We start from the raw sequence: 20,643 nt of genomic DNA, 5'->3' as shown, positions 1-20,643 counted from the left end.
CAGGCCGGGCCCTGCCCTCGGTTCTGCGTTTTCCAGGAAAACCGGAGAGGTCGGAGTGATTTCAGGCCACTTTTATTTAGAACAGAACAGCTGTTTTTAAATAAAAGTTCCATTCTTTTCACATTGTGTCATCTTGAACTGAGAAGAGGGGTGTTTTGGTTTCCTTTTCCCTGGTAAATGCATCAGCCATCGTTTAAAAAAGCAACTTTGCTTTAAAATTTCACCCTCACCACGTGTTCAGTCAGCCTGAAGAACTATTTATCAAAAATCCATCGTTTCCAAACACCAAAATATTCCTACAAGAAGGACCCGTGTGGTGATGTAACAAGTCACCCAAAATTCACTTTTTCCTCTGAGACACAGATGCTCCAACATTCTCCTTTTTTTTTTTGTCATTTTCAACATAAACACATTTTAGTGGAATACACAAGTCCCCTGTCTCCCTATCAAATATTAATTTCTGCATCAAATTCTTGGTGATGACAGATGGGAGATCAATAAAAAAATTTTTTTAAAAATCAAGAACACATTAGCTAAGGACTGAACACAAAGAGAAGGGGATTTGGAATAAAATTCTCTTTGCAATCTCTCCATCGAAGAGATGGAAGTTAAAATGTTGAGGAAAAAGCATTGACTTAAAATTCAGAGCTCATTTTTAATTATCAAATGCCAGCAGCTCTTGCTTAGGTAATTAAGGAAGCCCAAAGCAAATTCCTGGTACCAGCACTCTTCAAGGCTTCTCTGGACATCATAAAAAAGCAAAACCAATTGCAAAACTCTCTCTGTGGGGCACTTGGACAATAAACTTTGATTTTTCTTGCAGTTAAGCTCCTGTACCACACACAACCCCCCCAAAACCATGAAACCACAGTCCTGAGCAGCGTGGGGGAATTTTTAAGGTGTATTTTGACCACCTGGAAGGAGGAGCTGAGTTAAGAGTGCCTTGTCCTGAAACACAAGATGATTTCACACATCTTTTAGTTCATGATGACACAGAATAGATGATACAGAGATCCTCTCAGTTCATCCTTCAGGTTTGAATTAGGAATAGTGACATGGAAACACCACACAAGGGGTCCCAATAATCCAGGAGTTTTGGTGGATGAAGGAAAAGGAAAGGTCCCAGTGGATTCCAAGCAGTGACACAACACAAAGGTTTACTGGCAAAAAGACATCAGTGGAATAAATTTGATCAGGATCTGGAGAGGTGTGGCTCTGGGAAAGCCTGGGAGGGGACACCAATGAAAGCACACATTTGAAATGAGTTATTACAGTGATCAGACATTGCAGGCGTTTTCTCAACAGTGCTTTTATGAGACATTTATATATTCAATAATTAAATATAAAATCAAGGATGAGTGTCACAAAACAAGGAAGGAGTAAGGCTTGAAGCCTGGTCAGCCCCCAGATTGCCCCTCCAGTCACTGTGCCTGTCATTTGACCTTTCATTTTACATGCTGCTATCCTCACACATCATAAAGCATAAAAGTTTATTTTACAGATTCCTTGCTGAAACCTCAAACCTACTTCAACTTAGTTAAAATAGGGAGGGGCAAAAAAAAAAAAGAAAAAAAATGGGGAGGGGGGAAATTTGCTTGTTAAAAGCAGAAATTATAAGTTCACAGGTATTTTGGACTGACAGAACCAAGGAACAGGGACAATGCAAACAGATTTCAGACTAAAAAAATCGGTTTGCTCCCTGTTGTTTACCTGAATGTGATGTGCTGCTTTATTCCTCACTCAGAATTACTGGCAACATGAAAAAAAAATAGCAATTGCACACTGATCAAACCCTTGTCCTACCCAGGGAGGGGTGAAAATGTGCAGGTAAAAAAGCTGAATGGAACAAGTCACCCATGTCCACATCCACGTGTACTACACAGGAAAAACATCCAAAATATTGACAGGAGACAGTGATCCTAAAGTTTTCCTTTTCTCTTTCACTTCTATATAGACAGAGAACAGCACAGAGGAGAACACCACTAGAGCTTTCACCGTGGCCAACAGAAATTCTCACAAATATAAAAATGCTTTCCAGCTCTTGGATTGCTTCAGGACATAATCCATGAATGAAAGGAATATAATCTCTCCTCATGGAACAACAGCAAAAAAAAAAAAAAAACAAAAAACAACCCCAAACCCTCAGGGATTTACACAATTATCAAACATCCAACTTGGCAGTCCTGAACATCTCAATCCCTGCTACAGCAGAATGTGGCATCACCAAAAAATATGAGCAGGATTCCTTGGATTATTCCACTGGACTACATGGAATTTAACTGTAAAAAAAAACAGTGTAACTTGGATTTACATTCAGTGTGTTGGAAGAAGGGAATGTGATAATCAATCCCTTCATGCTTTATCCCTGCTGGCTGCCCACCCAGGAAGCTTTCTGGTTATTACTTCAAGAGGAAAGGGAAGGTGCTGGCAAGAGCCAGAAGGGCAAGGCAATGATCTGCATCATGAAATGCCCTGGTCTTTGGATGAAGTGTGTAAAACATTTTGTTAAAAGCCTCCATGATGAAAATGCCAAGAACAGAAAAGGTCTCCTTAAAAATACAGAGCATTTCTGCCTCATCTTTTAAGTTCAAAGCTCAGGGGAGAAAATGTTTTGCTACAATTCACTACAGGATTGCTGTCATAAACAGGGATGACAGACAATGCCCCACAGAGCACAGGGCCAGCCACAGACTCCAGACAAATGTCTTTGCTTTAGTTGTCAAGTGGTTTATGCCTCTCTTGTTGTAGAAAAGGAACAGAGACACTTCTGGAACCTTCACTGCAGAGTCTTTGCCAGTGTCCAGCTTTTGGGCAAAGGGGATCCTGCCATGCTGCAGAGTCAGCACCTGGAGGGTCAGGCTGTGGAACCAGTCATGATTCAGAGTCTGAGCCAGAGCTGCTTTCCCGGCTGATCTCGATTTGTAGGGAGGGTAAATGATCCAAGCGACTCTTTTTTTGCCTGGACTGTTCTTTTTCCTTAATGAGAGCACCCCAAACCCTCTGCAGCTCAGAGTCATCTTCCTCTGGAGATGCCACAGAGTTCTCAGCTTTCTCTGGAGTCTTTTCCTGTGTCTTCGGAGCAGACCCCAATCTGGTCCATAAATTACCTAAACAGATGAAAAACAACATTTAAAAAAACCCAAACATGCCAGGACTGAGAGGAAAAAGAACCAATTCTTAAACAAGCCCTTCATACTCCTCTCACCTCAGTATTTGGCACAGAACTGTTTATGCCTTGAAAAGTAATTGAAGTTAAGCTGCAGGAGGCTCAGGGCAGCCTTGCTCATTGTTCCCCATTTGCAGAGGATGTTTCATTCACACCTGAGGTGCCCCTGCATTCCTGACACTTGTTTTGGTGCCCTCAGTTTGAGAGCAGTCCTTGATCTTCAGCACAATAAAAATAATGCTCCCCAAACCCCCCAGCTCCTCCCTACATGTATTTAGATTTCAAAGCTCTGAACAAACATTTGTTAATTTATCCTGAATTTCCTTCAGCTCCACCCATTCATGGCTTTCTGCTGGAATTTCTCTTAGACCCCAAAACCAAAAGAACTGCAGCAGGACATTTTCTGCACACAACTAACCTGATTTCTTTTCTCTGGTGTCAGAGTAGAGGCCTTTTACATCTTGTTTGGGGATTCCCAGCCTGCTGTGCACATCTGAGATTGGTTCTCGACGAGGAGCACAGGCACTGCTTGGAGCTTTGATTTCTGGAGAGTGTGGCCTTTTTCCCAGTCTCTGCCTCACATCTGGAGATGTTTTCAGTGATTAACATGACAAAAAAGAAAAAAAATCTGTTGCATTTACCTCTGCCAGCTCAGTCTGTGTTCATTCATTATTGAAACTAAACAGATTCTCTGTTTTTGGTCTTTTAATTTAAGCTTTTCATACTCAAGATTTCCTGGCAATTTCTGCCATACACTTTATCCAGATTTCATTTCAGTTTTGGCACTAAATTTGACATTCAATGTTTCAAGTTGTGCTCTGTCCAAAAGATAAAAACCTAAGTTATCCCATGGCCTGCTGCTTTTCTGGGGTAGCAGCAGAGTGTGTAAAATTCCATGAAAACTGGGCTGCCTTCAACAATTCTTTTAGTAACAGATACCTTGATTTAGAATTCTACCCCTGCTTGGTGTTTGGCAGAATAAAATAAAAAGAATCCTAAAGATCTTGATACTTAACCCTTGATGTGAATTTTGTATTCTGAAGTTTGCCTGGCTTAGCTGGATGTTCCCAATCTTACAGGGGTTCCAGACAAAAAGATGAAGGCAAAGGGAATTTTAGGATCATGTGTCAACTTGTCAGAGGCCCAAAATGGGCAGGAGGGGTAAAATAAACCAACATAATTTTGACATTTCATTGATACAAAAAGGTATTTTTCAATTATCAGTCAGATAATATTACATATGTCAGAAGCAGCTGAAATTATTTCTTTGACTTAAATGTGTATAAGTTATTTAAGCTCAGAAATAAATCCTGCCAAATGCAAAACCACCCATCTTGATGGGATACACATTTTTTATGTGTATTTTTAAGTGCAGTCAGTGTTTCACATTTGATTTTGTTCATGACCTTCCCTGGGTGCTGTTTCTCAGCTGCAGAGAATCCCCACCCCAAGGAGGGAGCCCCAAAAAGGACAAAGTGAGGGCAAATTGGCACAGGCAAAAAAAATGGATGGGAATCAGCATCACTAAAAAAGCTTTCACTAAAGTGTACTTGATTTTTTCCCCAAAGCAATTCCCAACTCAGTCTCTTGGTGAGGACAAACTGTGTGAATGCAGAGTTATCAGCAGTGAAATAAATAGATTTTAGTGACAATTCTGCCCAGCAATGGGTGATAAATGACCTGATTTGACAGTGCTGTTTGGCTGCCGTGGCCCAGAGTTATTCTGACGTTTCTCTTCCAACAGGAGCCTCACATCTGCAACTTTCTCCAAGGATCCTTTGCTGCCAATCCTGTTTTTGATGTTGCTGGTGGCTATGCTATCTGCTCGCATGGAATTCCTAAAAAAAAAAAAAAAATTATAGATTTTATGTCCTCTAAATAAAATTCAATCTAGTGTAGTTCTTCAGTCTTCTGACATGGAAAATTACATCACAGAAAATAATAATATCAGGATTTCTCTGCTGAGAAAAAGAAGTAAAAACAGAAGCTGTTCAAGCTAGAATCCTAAATATAACAATAATTCCATGAATACCTCAGTATCCATTTCAAAATTGTTGACATTATAATGAGTACAACCACCCTACTGAAAGGACACATTTTATTCATCTACAATACATACAACTTTGGTTGGTAAGCCCATAATCAACATAAATTCCTTTTTGTCATCAACAATTGAAGGTTATTTTTCTTCCTGAGATAAAGGACACGGGATGAAGAGACAACAGAAAGAGGAGTTATTTTTTCCCTGTTAATTGCATCAATTTCTCTTGATTGTACTTGGAGTTTCATTATTATTAAGCAAGGATAGAGAGATCTGCAGAAGAAGCTGTATTAAAAATGTTAATTCTATTAAAAGCCTAGTTTCTGTACTTGTTAGACTATTACAAAATTATATAAAGAAATGAAAAAGAGTTTCAAGTTTGTGTTCAAGCTTGGACAGCTCTAAAACCAGGAAATGCCTCTTCACTGCTACTTCTAAAGACTAAGAAACATTTACCTGATATTTTTCAGCTGTGACTCCACCTCATCTGCATACATGGTCATCTTCATGCTTTTTTTGGGCGAGGGGGTGGAGATCATTTTCAGCTCCAGGTCATAGTCCATCTCATCCGAGTCGGAGGCGCTGGATCTCCTGGCGGCGCTGCGCTCCCGCGCCTGCCTGAACGCCTGCAGCTCATCGCGGTACTCCACCACCACCCTGTCATCTTCATCCATGTCCTGATCCTCCTCCTCCTCCTCTTCCTCCTCAATGGGCTCTTCAGGAACATTCACCAAGCCTGCAGCAAAACAGACTCATTCTGATCGACTGTGTTTTAGCATCTCTAGAAAGTACAGTAATTTCACGATTATAAGCCGCACTGAGTATAAGCCACACTTCCAGGTGCCAGCAACTTTTTTCTTTGTCCATACATAAGCCACATGTTACAATCAAGGGTGTGATAAAAGGTATCTGTTCTATCACCATCTGTTGAGGGTGGGGCAGTGATCCTGATCTCTGTGGCAGATATTCTGCTAATGGGCCATCCATTGAAACCAGGCAGGGCATTGTTCTTTATCTTTTCACAACCCATCCTTCCTCCAGCCAGTCATTTTCTGCTCATGGCCATTGAGTCCCACTGTGGGACTGATAAAATTACTGCATCCCATTGGGAGTTGCTCCAGCCAGGGGGAAGAGCCCAACATTTCTTACCAAGATAAAAACAGAGGTTTTGGGACACTAAGGGAGCCCCTTTCTCCACTGGACTCCAGAGGAAAACCGGATTTCTCCACATCCCCACTGGAGCTCCGGAGGGAAACTGCACCTTGTACAGGAGCACTGCTCCAACTGAGCCACATCTGTCACTGCAGGAGGATGCAGCCACCATGGGATGGGACTGCTGCCAACACCCTGCCTGACGGGTGTCAGGTTGTACTCTGACTGTGTCAGGGTTTGGGGTTTGTTCCTTTGTAGTACTGTATTTCTATTTTAATTTCCCTAGAAAAGAACTGTTATTCCTAATTCCCATATCTTTGCCTGAGAGCCCCTTGATTTCAAAATTATAATAATTTGGAGGGAGGGGGTTTACATTCTCCATTTCAAAGAGAAGCTCCTGCCTTTCTCAGCAGACACCTGTCCTCCAAACTAAAACAGCAACTTTTCATTCTTTGTCCATATATAAGCCACACCTGATTAGAAGCCGCACTTTGGGTTCGGACCAAAATTTTAGTCAAAATGGTGCAGCTTATAATGGTGAAATTACTGTAATGATCTCCTATAGATGAGTCTGGACTTCTTTTAGTTCTCTCTTCTTAAAGAGAGAATATTTTGCCAAATATTTTAAGTGGAATCAATAAGGGAACTGAAACTGCCACAGGACAAAATGTCCCTGGTGTTCAGTCCCTCAGAGTCGGGCCAAGGCTGGACAGAGTAATTAAAGTACAACTGCCTCTTGTAGAAGGTGCAGTTCTTCCTTCCTGACCTAAGCACAATTCCCAGGATTTTACAGGGTTTAATGTGCCAGCTGCTGGCTCTGCAAAAATCCTTTCAAGTCCTGCAAGCAGCAATGCCAAAAAGAACACAAGTGTCATTATTATGAATGTATCACAGACAGGGATTTAAATATAAACAATTTCAATTTAGTCATCACCAGCACTCAGACATCTCTTAAGACAGCACTACATGATCAACATGGAAAATTTTCCATCAGATTTGACACATCCATGGCTGTATTTTTAACAGGCCAGTCACACTCTACTTGTCTCATGTCAGATTTTTACACTCATTATTCTTCTACCTTAGGCAGCAGATGATGATATTCAAGCCTAATTAACAGAATTTTTCTCATCTCTATTGTTCTACACTTAGAGATTGCTTTTTGGAGATTGGGAGAATTGACTTAGCAAGTGTGACAAATTGCCAAGAAGGCTGAGGAAGTCATTCACCCCTCCTTTTGGCCTTTGATGCCACAGTCCCCATGCCCTAAATTTGTGAAAGAAAAATGTCACATAAAAAGCAGCAGCTATTTTGGGAAGCAACGAGCAGAATGAAGTTTTCACCTCTGGAATTTCCTGCAAACTCTTAAAATGGGACTCAGATTTCTTCCATGGGATTGGTGAGGCAGTGCTCCAGATCCTGGCCAGCCCTCCATGTCCCAGTGTCCCCAGAGGGCAGTCCCAGTGTCCCCAGTCTGTCTCAGCGTCCCCAGAGGACCGTCCCAGTGTCCCCAGTCCATCCCAATGTCCTCAGGCTGTCCCAGTGTCCCCAGGCTGTCCCAGTGTCCACAGAGGGCTGTCCCAGTGTCCCCACAGGGCTGTCCCAGTGTCCCCAGGGGACTGTCCCAGTGTCCCCAGTCCATCCCAGTGTCCCCAGTCCATCCCAGTGTCCCCAGGCTGTCCCAGTGTCCCCTGAGGGTTGTCCCAGTGTCCCCTGAGGGCTGTCCCAGTGTCCCCAGAGGGCTGTCCCCAGTACCTGAGTGCCGGTGTTTGTAGGGAGGAGTCAAGCCCACATCGTCCCCAATCAGCGTCCTCTTCTTGATGACATCGCGATGGATGCGGCGGGAGTGGTACCTCCTCTTCCTGCAAAGGCAGGCACAGGTGACACTCCTGTCACTGCAATTATGGCTCACTCACTAAGCCCCAGATGCTGGATGAAGGATGTGCAATTATTACCTATTTTAATATATTTATGGCAGAGCTGCTCTGAATGGTTTGAATATAAATTTTATTTGCATGAGGAAATTCTCTCCTTGTAATTCTCACATTGCAAAAACATTATTTAGACTGAAGCTTCTACATAAACTAAATAGAAAATCCACAAATTAAAACAGTTCCTATTACCTGCAATGCTCAATTCCTCTGTCCAACACTCACCAAGAATTGCTAAGAATTCCCTTCATGCCTCCATAATTTGGATTGCCATATTTCATGTAATACTGACTCCTCCTTGCAGCTCCCAGCTCCTTTTTGTCATCTGCAAAAAACAGAAATTATAGGAATTTTTCCCTCTTAGAGCATAGCTTACAGCATAAAAATAAATAACTATTCAGAGAGTGAGATTGAGAGTGCCTTAAAATCAGAATTACTTCACCCTCCTCCCTGAAGGATTCAATTTTGCTTACACCTCTGGAATTTCTCCTATCAGCACAGCTTTATTTGTGTCTAGAAACTTAATTCCAGGGAGGACTGGGTTTCTACAGATCAGCTTAACAGGGCATTACATCCCCCTGGCACTGCTGGAGCTTCCACTCACCTTCCTCATCATCTTTATTTTCTTAATTAATGTCTCATTTCCTGGTCCAGAAATTATAGAGATTTTCATTTTATTCATAAATAAAATGAAAGGTTGGTATCTCAAGTTATATCCATATTTATAAAATGTGGAATTTACTCCTGGAAGAAAACATCATAAAACCTTTTCCATGGAATTGGGAAGAATGCCCTGAGCCCAAGATACAATTTCCAGGTACAATAATTTTCATACAACTTGGACATAATTGACACGGCAAAACCTTAACACCTAACAATTAGCAAAAAATAAAACAAAACCACTTGTAAATAAGAAGTAGGCACTTTGAGTCATTAATTAGTCAACAAATAAACTCCAACAAGAATTGGGGGTGCTTGTTAAGGTGGACATTTACCTTTAGTAGCAAATCTCATGAACAGCTTGTTTCCTTTAGCCAGTTTATTGGCAGGGCGAAGGTCATTACGCAGCAGAGAATCCTCTTCCACCTGGGAGAGGGCATCCAACTTTGGGGGCAAAAAAGGGATTTGGGACTCAAAAATCAAAAGACTGGTGAACAAAAATGGGTTGCTCATAGAGAAGGAATTGAGTGGTTATGAAGGAAGTCACTTTTCAAATGATGTTCAAATGAAATCTGCTTTTTATTCTTGCTGAGCTGATGTTAATTTTTAATGTAAATTGCCTTGAAAATTTAAAGTATTTCCTTCTCTTGCTCCATAACATTAACTCAGGTTATTAAATCCAGTAACTGTCAAATGACTCTATATTACTGATTGAAATGCACAAAATAAATAGCACAACTTGGATACCAAAAAAAAAGTGGTTTTTACCCATTTTGTACATAAATGATTTCATTAACAGGTTATCATGCCCTCACACAATGATTTAAACCCTTTCTTTTTCATTTACAGAATCTTAAATCCAAACTTCCATCATGCAGGAGTGTTCACTGAGCCATTCCTAAAGGAAATTCTAATGACACCTATGACACCCCCAGGCAGTGAGGATTAAATTGCTGCCAGGACAGCACTATGTGCTGATCCCCACAGATCCATGGGCAGCCCAAATCCCACTGGGCTCTGAGCACTTTCCCTGCTGAAAGCTCACTGCCTTCCATTATTGTTCTTTCATTGCCTCCTCTCAGCAGAAAAAAGAGAAGCCAAACTCCCCAAAATCTATTTTCACAAAGCACTTTCCATTGGGATTATCACCCCCTGCACACTCCCTCTTGCTCCCCCACCTAATTTGTTTTGATAATTAAATTGTGAGTTGCAAACAGAAACCTAAAATGCTGGAAAAACTTCACACCAGTCAGAGCAAAACTTCCAGAGCAGAGTTTGCACTTCCCCTCTGTACTGACCTCCACATCACTGGGATTGTCATCCTCAACCTCTCCTTCTTCTGTCTCATCATCAGAGCTCTCCTCCTGCTTTTCTAAGGAAAATAATTGGGGGGAAAAAAAAACAAAACAAAACTAAGCTCCATTTTAGTGTGTCAGGCTCGTTTGATTTATGATCACCTACATTGTCTGAGATCAGCCTGAAGGTGTTTTCCTCTGCCCTGAGCAGCCCAGGGAACAATCAAAGCAGTGAATGCCCATGGAAAGTGGAGCACAGTGAAATTCAGAGCCCTGTGCCTGCAGCAGCACATGTGCATCATTCATTTCATTCTTTGAAAGCAATGAAACTGCACTGCCTGTCAGGATTCAGCGTGTTCAAAATCAGAGATCAGCAAGGCCAAGGCACTAAAGGCACATAAAAGCCTTTCCTTCCATCTCCTTTCTCAAAAGCCAACAAATATCCAATATTAACAGTATAAAACAGGTTATTAATCAAAAGCTCAGAAAGCAAGAGCAGAAAAAAAAGGAGAAAAAAACAACCTTAGTGACTTAATTTTGCTGAGAAATAAATAAGAACAGGCTTCCAGAACTGCTAAAATTGTAAACTGCTTTGATTTTTCAATTCTTTTTGGCTCAGTGTAAGAAAATTCATTCTGATTTTTTTGTTCAAAGTCCCCAAGAAATAAAATATTGTAAAAATGTAATAACTATGGACAGCTATGAAGTGTGATATACCAATATAATTTGCAAAGATCTCAAAGTATTTCATAGGCCTAAGATTAAAAAACTCTCTCTTTTATATTTCAGTGTTCCTTATCTTAAATTTCATCCAACAATAGACTTAAAAACTTAAAATAGAGAGTGGCAGCTGTTCAAAATATTCCTGAGTGAAAACAACAAAGCACAATTAACCAAACTGAAACCAAAGAGAGAATTTAAGTAAACAAATTACCCAAATTCAAACCAGAATAATTAAGTTCCATCAGGGACAGCAGTCATGCATTTTTTCTCCCTCACAAATTAGAAGTTTCTCACAGCACAGACCAATCTTTTGCTTCCCTAAATGTCTAAACAGCTCTGAAATTCCTGACTAAAAAAAGGAATGTAACCAAGCCAGATGACTCCAGGGTATCAGTATGGATCTCACACCTTAGGATGTCATTGAACAGTCTGTACTTTCTCTAATATCCCACTTTTCCAGAAGAACAGGAGTAATTTAGATGACAGTTCTTCTTTTCAGATGGGGTGTAATGATAATATAATATGCCATTCAAAGCAAGCAGGATTAAATATACATGTTTATGCTCCATTTAAGCAATGTCCCTAATCTCCAAACATTTCATAACAAGTCTTACTTGAAGCTTTATCAACATTTGGTCAAAATTAAAGTCATGAGGATGGTTGAGGAGCCACTGCTTTGGGGAGAAAAGGAGCAGGAAAAGGGGGTGGGTTAGAAGAATCCCAAAGTTTAACAAAGCCTTAAACCCCAAATTTCCCAGAAAGGTTTTTGGAAGCACTGCAGATATCTAACAGAGAGATTGGCTACTTGCATTTAGGTCATAAACAGTATTTTTGAGTAAATTCTATTAAAAAGATAATAAATATAATTTTTTTTTCTCTGTATAATGTGATAGAGCACCTCCAACCACAGCACTCACAGCAGCCTAAGAGCAAAACCACCCTCAGGTAGCAAAATGCTGCTTTTAAACTTCCCCACATAAAAGGAAAAGAAATTTGTAAGCAAGGCTGATCACGACACCGAGCTGCACTTTTGCTGCTCTGCTCTTTTATAACCAACCTTTTCACAACTTCCTTCTGAAAAGGATAACAGCCAAATTTAGAGCTGAAGTGATGCACTGGCACGCTGCTGGGAGGGAGACACTTGAAGGATGGTGCATCCAAAAGGGACTTAGCTGTGGTATTTCACTCCTCACACCTGCTTTTTGCCCACGTCCTGCCTTTGTGGGTACATCACACAGAGCTATTTCTGTAAACACCAGCTCAGGATCACCCTCCTCTAACATTTTCAATGACTGCTTTTGGTCTAGCTCCAACCCACCTTTTAAGAAGCAGCTTCTTCAAAAGGTTTCCAAGATGAAAGCCTTTTTTAAAGTGGCAGAATACATTTACCTGCAACTATATGATAGAAGCTCCTTCAGTAATTTAGGTTATGCAATACCCCAGCACAAGTTTAAAGTTTCATTGATTTAATGAGATGATGGCTGTATTTGCATATCTCAATCTACCTTTCTTGGTTTTTTCAGCTGTCTTCTCCTTGTTGTTTTCTCTGCTCTTTGTTTTCTCCTGATCAGGCAGGGAACTCATGTTTATGAGAGCCCGAGTTGCTGTCACTTCATCAAGCCAGACCACATTACCTGGGACAAACACAAACACAAAACCCAAATGCAGCTGGTGTCATTGAGCAGTCACATCTCCCCTGCCTTGCTGGAAGGAAATTAATGACAAAAATTCAGAAATGACAGAGAAGCCATCAGATCTCCTGCAGGAAAGTCACATTGTTTAACACACCTGATAAGCTGGAGGACACACAATTTAATTTTCAGCTTATTACAAAACACAAGAGTTGATCAAAACCCCAAAAGCACTGAAATGCACAACCATAGATTTGAGAGGCTTCCTGAAAACAGCAAATCAGGGCACAGGATTGGGGTCAGTGGATCCATGTGTTCCCACATAAATGTGATTAAGGGAGCAGCAGGGGGCAGGAATGAAGCCGGGATCTTTTTCCCCTTTGGCAATTGAACAGAACCTTGGACTTGACTGTAGAATTCTGTTAATCTTTTCCAAAAAGCAGCAAAATAGGCAGAAATAGGAGACTGCTCAAGCCCTTTGCACAGATCATAGAGTACACAGGTTCACAGGATCATTCAGGATGTGCCTCAAGTATCAGCAGATGGTACTAAAATATAACTTATTGGGCCAATTCAAAGCATTTCAGAGATGCTGAAATTGAAAGAGCTAAATGCTTAGATGCAGGATTTGAAATAAAGCTTTCTGCTCTTGATACAAATACAGCAACAAATGTCTCTTCTGCTGTTAAGCAGAGTGGGTTCAGATATAAAGAAGATTGTACAGTGACACAAAAGAAGAGAACCTCTCTTAAATTACTTCAAACAGACAAGAATTACAAGGTGAAGAACACCCAGATATTAACTTCAATGATTGGCTAATCATGAAATCTACATTTTTTTTTCAGTCTGCCTCATCTTCCCATCTCCAAATTTCCAAAACCTTCATCATTTCAAGTTCATCAGTTTGAGACACAGAACACTAAATCCACCTTTGCACTAAGTCACCTTAAGATGCAATTCAGTTGGGAACACTGAAGGTTCTGCCATGATGCAAATCAGTGCTGAAAAGAAAAAGCTTTTTCTTGATATTTTCACCGAGTGTAGCTGACATGGTAACTCAGACACAGCATAAAAATTCACCATCAGAAAAGATGTGTAATAACTATAACTGGATCTTGTAACAACCCTGAAGCCTGAATTTCCACATGAATTTGCTCATGTAGCATTTAAGCAAACAGACAATCTTACAAGTGAAGCCTCAGATAGAGTTAAGCTCTGCATTTCCAAGCTCATGCATCAGCACAGGTCCATCCAGCAGCTCTGTACTCTAATTATCCACCCAGGGCTCATTGGGTTTCACATTTTCTATCAGCTTGTGCCAGTACTTCAAGCTGTCACATACAGGGACTTCAAGGTCACCAGTATTTTGTAGGACACCACCTCTTTTGTCTTGCACTGGAACAGAATTTCTTCAGGGTGACTGCAGAGAATGAAGTTACTGATTCTCAGCTTTCAGCCATGCTTGTCAGTAAGTCTCCAGCTTTTTGGAAAACCTGCACTGGCTCCTATTTCTTTTTCTATTATTTCAGGCACAAGGTTTGTAGCCACATGACAATCTCAGAGCATTCCAGTTCCATGATCCAGCACCCAACTGTAGCAAAAAACTCCTCAGTGAGGAAAGCACAACTCTTCACCACCTTTGATCTTGCAGATCTCACTCCCCAAAACAGCCCTTACCATGTGTACCCACATTCCTTTCCCAATCTATGGAAATCACACCCAGCTGCCACCTCCTTCCACCCACCCATTTCTCCTGGAGCGTGCACTACACAAATATGGCAACAAATCTCCTCCTCCTCCACACAAAACCACCCCAGCCTGCCCAACTGCACAGTTCAATCACCCTCTCTCAGATCTATTATTTATGTCAAGATGGAAGCAGCACAGAATTTTACACCTTTATATTTTCCCCTTAGAAATACAGCTGTGAGCAGGTTTTTTTAAAAAAGAACAAGAATTACAAATACTCTGTTTACTTACATGAGGTGTCATCCAGCCACTCGATATGAGCAGGAGGATACTCTTTGAAATAGGCAAAGATGTCCTGGGTACTCATCTCATCCACTCCACAAATGTAGATGGTGTCCAGTCTTACTTTAGGAATTGCTATAAAGAGGAAAAGACACAAAACTGGTATTTATTCCAAGCTTTCAGATTAGCACCATATAGATTTATTAAGGAAATATTTTAAATAAATTAAAGATGAACTAATTGAAGTGAAGCTTGACATAGACCATAATTTATTCTTCCACAATGCAAAACTTCAATAAATTGAGAATTACAAGCACTGATAGATACAGAGACTGCACAGCAACCAAACAGCTTGAAAAACATTTTTTTCCTCTTTGAACACTGCCAAAGTGCTATCATTAAGCACTAAAGAGCCAGACCAAAACAAGGCCCTGCACAAAGCACTTCCACTTGTATCACCTGATGGGGAGCTGTTCCAGGCCACAGCTTAGCAGGTCCAAGCTGCCAGTTGGAAACAAAGCCTTGAGAACTCACTGGGTGCCAAAAGCACCAATCTGTTGTGCACACATCTCCTGGCTTCTGTTGCAGCTTGCCATCAGTGTGTGTGCAGCACAGAGCTGAGCTCCCTGTGCACAGGACACAGAGTCCTCCACGTGTACCCACACAGTGCTCCAGGGTTTTTACAAAGCATTTAAAGATTCTTAAAGCAGCACTCATCCAGATGGTGAATCTTGGGTATGAAGCACTAGTAAATAATGCACACAAAAAATGTTGTCTTTGTGCTGGGGTTGGTAAAACAAGGCAAGTGTCAAATAGGTTAAAAAAATAATGATCTGCAAAAGAAAAGGTGGAAAAACCCCAAAGTAATTCCTTTCAGCAAAATGTCTGGGAATGTAGGAAATATTGCAGGATAAATCAAGACACTGTGAGGAATTAACTGAAGGGATCTTTTCTCCTGGATGAACTGTACCTTTCTTCATCATGTCCCGGTCCAGGGCCACGTTCCTCTGGGCCAGATTCACCTCAGCCCGAAAATGGAAGCGCTTGGCTCTTTGTTCCTTCTTCTCAATTGCCTCCTGCAAAATGCACAACAATGCACTCAAACAGGAGTCAGGAGCACCCTCAACAAACTGCACTGAGGATACTTAAAATCTACCAATTTATATTGATAATTCTGTTGATTCTGGAGAGACCTGCAGGTTTCAGAATGGAGCAGTAGTTCACCAAAATATTTCTGTGCCACAGAACAGTTTTTGTGTAGGTCCAGCAGTGGGAATCAGGAAAACAAGGTGTCTTGGACAACACAGACTCCATCATGGAACAGGAACTTTATCTAGTCCTTACTAACAAATCTTAAAAATCTTAAATAAAACCTCTCTTTTAAAAGAAGCCATTCTACCACAGAAGATTATAGAGGCTTTTTTCCCTGTTTTTAAATATATACCAAAGTGTGAATTTGTTTCTCTGAGCATTCATTTAACACTGGAGAGCTGGCTCCAGAGAATTTTTTAGACTGGCATCTCAGGCTCCTCTTATGTAGCTCATGAGCAACAAGTCTGGAACTTGTGCAGTTTTGGGAACTGGCTGAGAAGCTCCTTGTTCTCCAAATTTTATTTGGAAGCATCACAGGTTTTTGGATCTTCAAAATGTTGAAGAGCCATAGCACAAAAATTACCTTGGAGGTTACATCTATTCCAGTGATGAAACTTCCAGCTTTGTTTTCATATCTCCTACTGGTGTCCTGAAACAAAGCAAAATGGTGATGAAATCTCAATGAGCACTGAAAGTACACACTTGTTACACTGAAAAAAAAACCTTATTATTTCTACAAGAAATAGATCCTCTATAGATCCTCTTTTCCTTGATCCAAGTTACATCCCTGGACAGAGAGGCACGCTGATGTCAGTGAAAGTAAAAGCACTGAACCAAACTTCCCTCACTGTAAGGATTCTTTTCTATGACTCAACTTAATTTCTATGTCAGCTGCTGCCAAGCTTTTTACTCTCTCAGAAATACAGGGAAAATCATCAACGACCTTTCCCAAGTAAGACTTCCACAGTTTTGGGTTTGGGTATAATTTCCTTGTAAAACATGAGCAGATTTTACAGTGATACCTGACTAGTAAAATGTCAGTTTTTAATCTCAGAAAGTGAGAACACCAAGCCACATCCACAATGAAACAAGGTACCCATCGTTATTATCAATTCCAAATACCAAGGTGAAACACTTTGGTTTTGATACTGAGAGAGGGTAAAAATGGAGAATAGGGGGGGAAAATGCCAAGTTTGCTGTCCATCAGTCAGGACTGCTGAGTTCAGCCAGGACTAAACCCCACAGCCCCTGGGCCAATGACCCAATTCTGTGCCCTCCACTGTCTGCATCTGTAAAATGGCACCTCTTCATTCTGACACCCTCAGCTGGCAGAAGTTTGGAGCTGGAAGAACACCTCTTGCCTTTTTTAGGAGTAAATGTGAAATGTCTTCTTTACACTTGTGCTGCAATAATTACTTTGGCTAAGGGACCATTTCTAGAAGTGGGTTAGTCTCAGTTTAGAAAGACCAACACACACAATCCAACTGCTTTTCTTAGTAACAGCACCGAAATTCCTCTAATGCTGCCAAATGGCCAGAGTTACTAGAAAAAAAACAAAGCCAAATAAACGTGATTTTTAAAGTTTTAAAGTGCAAAGCAAAGCCTTCAGATTCTGTGGAAGTTTCTGTTTCCATTTCCCACAGAAACCCCCCCGGTCCGAGGCTGATTCAGAGCACAAGGAAGTGCTCGGTGCTGTCTCTCAGGCCACATGTTGGGTACAAGCACGCTGGCACACCAGCTAATTAAAGATCAGCTTCCAAAACAATTTCCACCCAAGTTTTGAGAGCAAAACGCTATTTAGGATTTTAGAAGTGTGACCCATTTTTAGTTGTTAAACCTAATCCTACTAAAACTTGTAGGGAAACAACCAGTGAGTGAAAAAGGGCAGAAAAACATCGGGAAGGAAACCCTCACAGCCTGCTCATCAGAGCCCACACTGCCAGCTCTATCCCCGTTCCCTGCCCAGGTTATTCCGTGTTCCCAGCACCAAACATTCCCTGGGCACCCTCCCACCCCCAGCCTGCTCTACACCCCAACACAGCACCCCAAACCCTGCTCTCACCGCCTCCTTTATTCCATTCCTCCCCAAGCACATCCCGCCCGCTCCCTTAGGACTCGTTTCCCTCACATCCCCGTTCCACATCGCTGCTTTTCCCGAGAATGCCCCCACAGCCCCCAGACCCCGCCAGCCCTCAGAGCCAGCCCGAGCCGCCGGCCCTCACCGGGATGAGCTCCCGCAGCGAGCGCCGCACAGGGATGGTCTCCAGCTCTCCCTCCTCCACCTCCATGGGCTCGGGCTCGGGGCCGCGCGGCTCCGCCGTGGTGCTGCTCGCCTCCGCCTTGACGGAGATCCGCAGGCCCCGCACGGCCGCCATGGCTCCGCCAGGCCCGCCCAGCGCGGCCAGCGAGACGAGCGCGGCGCGGCACAGAGCGGCGGGGCGGCTCCGAGCGCGGAGAGCGGCCAGGAGCGCCGGGCGGGCGGAGCGCAGCGGCCCCAGCGCCGCCCGCAGCCCCAGCGCCGCCCGCAGCCCCGCCGAGCGCCGGGCACGGGGCTCTCCCAGCACCCAGCGGGCTCCGAGACACAGCGGAGCTCCAGCCTGGCACACCCGGGATCCAGCAACCCCGAGCCCGGTGCACCCTGAATCCAAAGCACCCCCGAGCCCGGTGCGCCTCCCTAAACCCAACGCACCCGGAGCCCAACGCAACGCTAAACCAACGCACCCCGAGAGCAGCACACCCCAAATCCAATGCACCCCAGAGACCCAGCACACCCCCAGACCCGGCGCACCCCAAATCCAGCGAACCCCCAGACCCAGTGCACCCCAAGCCCAGTGCAGCCCGAGCTCAGCGCACCCCAAATCCAATGCACCCCCGAGCCCCAGCACACCCCGAGCCCAGCGCACCCCCAGACCCAGCACACCCCAAATCCAGCACACCCCAGACCCAAGGCACCCTCAGCCCAGCGCACCCCCAGACCCAGTGCACCCCAAGCCCAGCGCACCCCGAGCTCAGCGCACCCCAAATCCAACGCACCTCCAGCCCAGCGTACCCCAAGACTCAGCGAACCCCAAGACCCAGCGCACCCCAAATCCAATGCACCCCACAGACCCAGTGCACCCCGAGCCCAGCGCACCCCTGAGCCCAGCACATCCCAGGCCCAGCGCACCCCAAATACAGAACTTAAGTCCTTCCAAAAAAAGGTTTTTTTAAACATCTGAGCTCTAATGTTCCATTTTCCCGTCCATACTAATGGAATGTTAAAATCAAACTAATTCTCAGCTCGCAGCTCCCCACAGTGTTGTGTCCCGTTGTTCTGAGCTCAGTTATTCTCTTTGTCCCCTTGTCCCAAGGTGTTCAGGTTGTTCCAGGAGAGTAGCCTTGGCTCCTCGGCCCAAATAAACCGCATGCTTTCACCAGTCCCCATGAGTCAAGTTGTTAATTCCCTTAATTACACCAATCAGCTCCATTCCCTCACACAGCAGACCAGAGCACAGTTCTAGCTGAGGAGCTGCTCCTGCCTTGGCATCATTATTTCACAACTGCCACATCCCATTGTCATTGTGTGTATCATCACACCACTAAGAATTCCTGTAACTTCTCCAGCTGCAGGACCCTTCCCTCCAGCTCAGGCTGCTCCACGCCTCACTTGTGCACGTTACAAATAAACCCCCTCCAGTCCATCTCCTGGACACTTCACATTCCCTCGGAACTGAAAAATTCAAATTTAGACTTTGTCACAAAGACATTTCCCAGCTGGCAGCATAAAAGGCTCCTCCCCTTACACAAAATCCAGCAGGATCAAGAGATCATTGTACCCATCCCTCACTCCAAGATTATTTATTCTCAAGTCTTCACACAGAGCTCATTACACAATGGCTCGTGTCACTGTTCACCAAAAGTGCTACTTTTGGTGCTGACATCCCACAGCAGCACCTGGCAGGAACTCCTGACACAGGTGACACTTCCAAGCCAGGTGTGAAGGCAGGTTCCAGGCCACATGACATGAAAACATGAATAAACAGGACACAGGCAGGTAGCTCAGCCTGAGCTAACTGCAAGAGGAAACATTTCTGTGGAAGAAATGCTGTTTCGTCAGGTCACAGGGAAAAGACACCAAGAGATGGAACTCCTCCTTTAGTTTTAGTTTTCTGTGTAGGACCCAGTGTTGCCTTGTGATCTAGACCAGCTTGACAAAGCCAAACCCCTCAAGGAGCAGTTGGGACAGGGTTGTGTGACACCAGGTCACCTTGCAGTGCTGTCAGCAGAGTGCAGATGAACCTCGGGCTAACCCAGGCGTTTCCTGATTTTGTTTGAACATCCCTTGGATGTCACCTCGGGCAGAACATTGCTGTACTACAGCACTTGGCACCTCTTCAAGATTCACTCACTGCACTCAGCAAGAAACTTTCTACTGATTGACTGTGGCTTTAAACACACTGCCAAATTTTAGAGCTTCTTAGGGAAAGACAATCTCTGGCCTACTGGCAGGGACAATAAAATTAGGAGAGGGAAACCAAACCTGGGTACCAGTGGGGCTTTTTACCACCAGGTGGGTGAATAGAATATTTTCACAATATTTTATAATTCCTTTCAGGATCTTTAATTAACAGTGAATTCTTCAGCATTTCAAGCTGATTTAGTTTCACTCTTCCTAGACTGTCCCAAAGCTTTGTTTTTCTTTCACGTTCCTCTCTGCAATCCCTCTGCCTGTGAAAGATCACCTGAACTCTTAAAATGTTAATTGTTTTCAAATTTGTAGGAAGCAGGTTTGAGCAGAAGGGCTCAGCCTTGTTACAGGAGGGATGGGGCAAGGTTAATAAAACTCCTAAGGGGTGCAGCGTTTAAATAAAGCAGGAAAAAGAAATTTGGGAAAGGCTACCAGTCATTATCAGAAATGCTAAGTAAGGAAAGTCTTTTACGAATAATGAAGGTGAGGGAGTGACTGTAGAAGAGAGGCTGTGGATAACCTGGAAGTGATGAA

At 43.1% G+C, this 20,643-nt stretch overlaps 1 protein-coding gene across 1 annotated transcript; it reads right to left on the bottom strand.

Annotated features, from left to right (window-relative positions):
• Window positions 1–56: 56 nt before the first annotated feature.
• NCBP3 (nuclear cap binding subunit 3) lies at window positions 57–18,059 on the bottom strand. The gene is made up of 13 exons (XM_033078290.2): window positions 17,885–18,059; window positions 16,246–16,311; window positions 15,541–15,646; window positions 14,580–14,705; window positions 12,474–12,602; window positions 10,249–10,322; window positions 9,286–9,394; window positions 8,516–8,615; window positions 8,115–8,221; window positions 5,664–5,943; window positions 4,847–5,004; window positions 3,585–3,749; window positions 57–3,107 (listed from the first exon to the last, which is right to left on the bottom strand). The coding sequence occupies exons 1-13, from the start codon at window positions 18,035–18,037 to the stop codon at window positions 2,872–2,874; spliced, it is 1,809 nt and encodes a 602-aa protein (XP_032934181.1). The 5' UTR covers window positions 18,038–18,059; the 3' UTR covers window positions 57–2,871.
• Window positions 18,060–20,643: the final 2,584 nt, after the last annotated feature.

This window comes from Catharus ustulatus, chromosome 22 (assembly GCF_009819885.2).
Source record: "Catharus ustulatus isolate bCatUst1 chromosome 22, bCatUst1.pri.v2, whole genome shotgun sequence".
Taxonomy (NCBI): Eukaryota; Metazoa; Chordata; class Aves; order Passeriformes; family Turdidae; genus Catharus; species Catharus ustulatus.
Note: the sequence above shows the minus strand (reverse complement) of the source record. Positions and strands in the feature narration are given on the sequence as shown.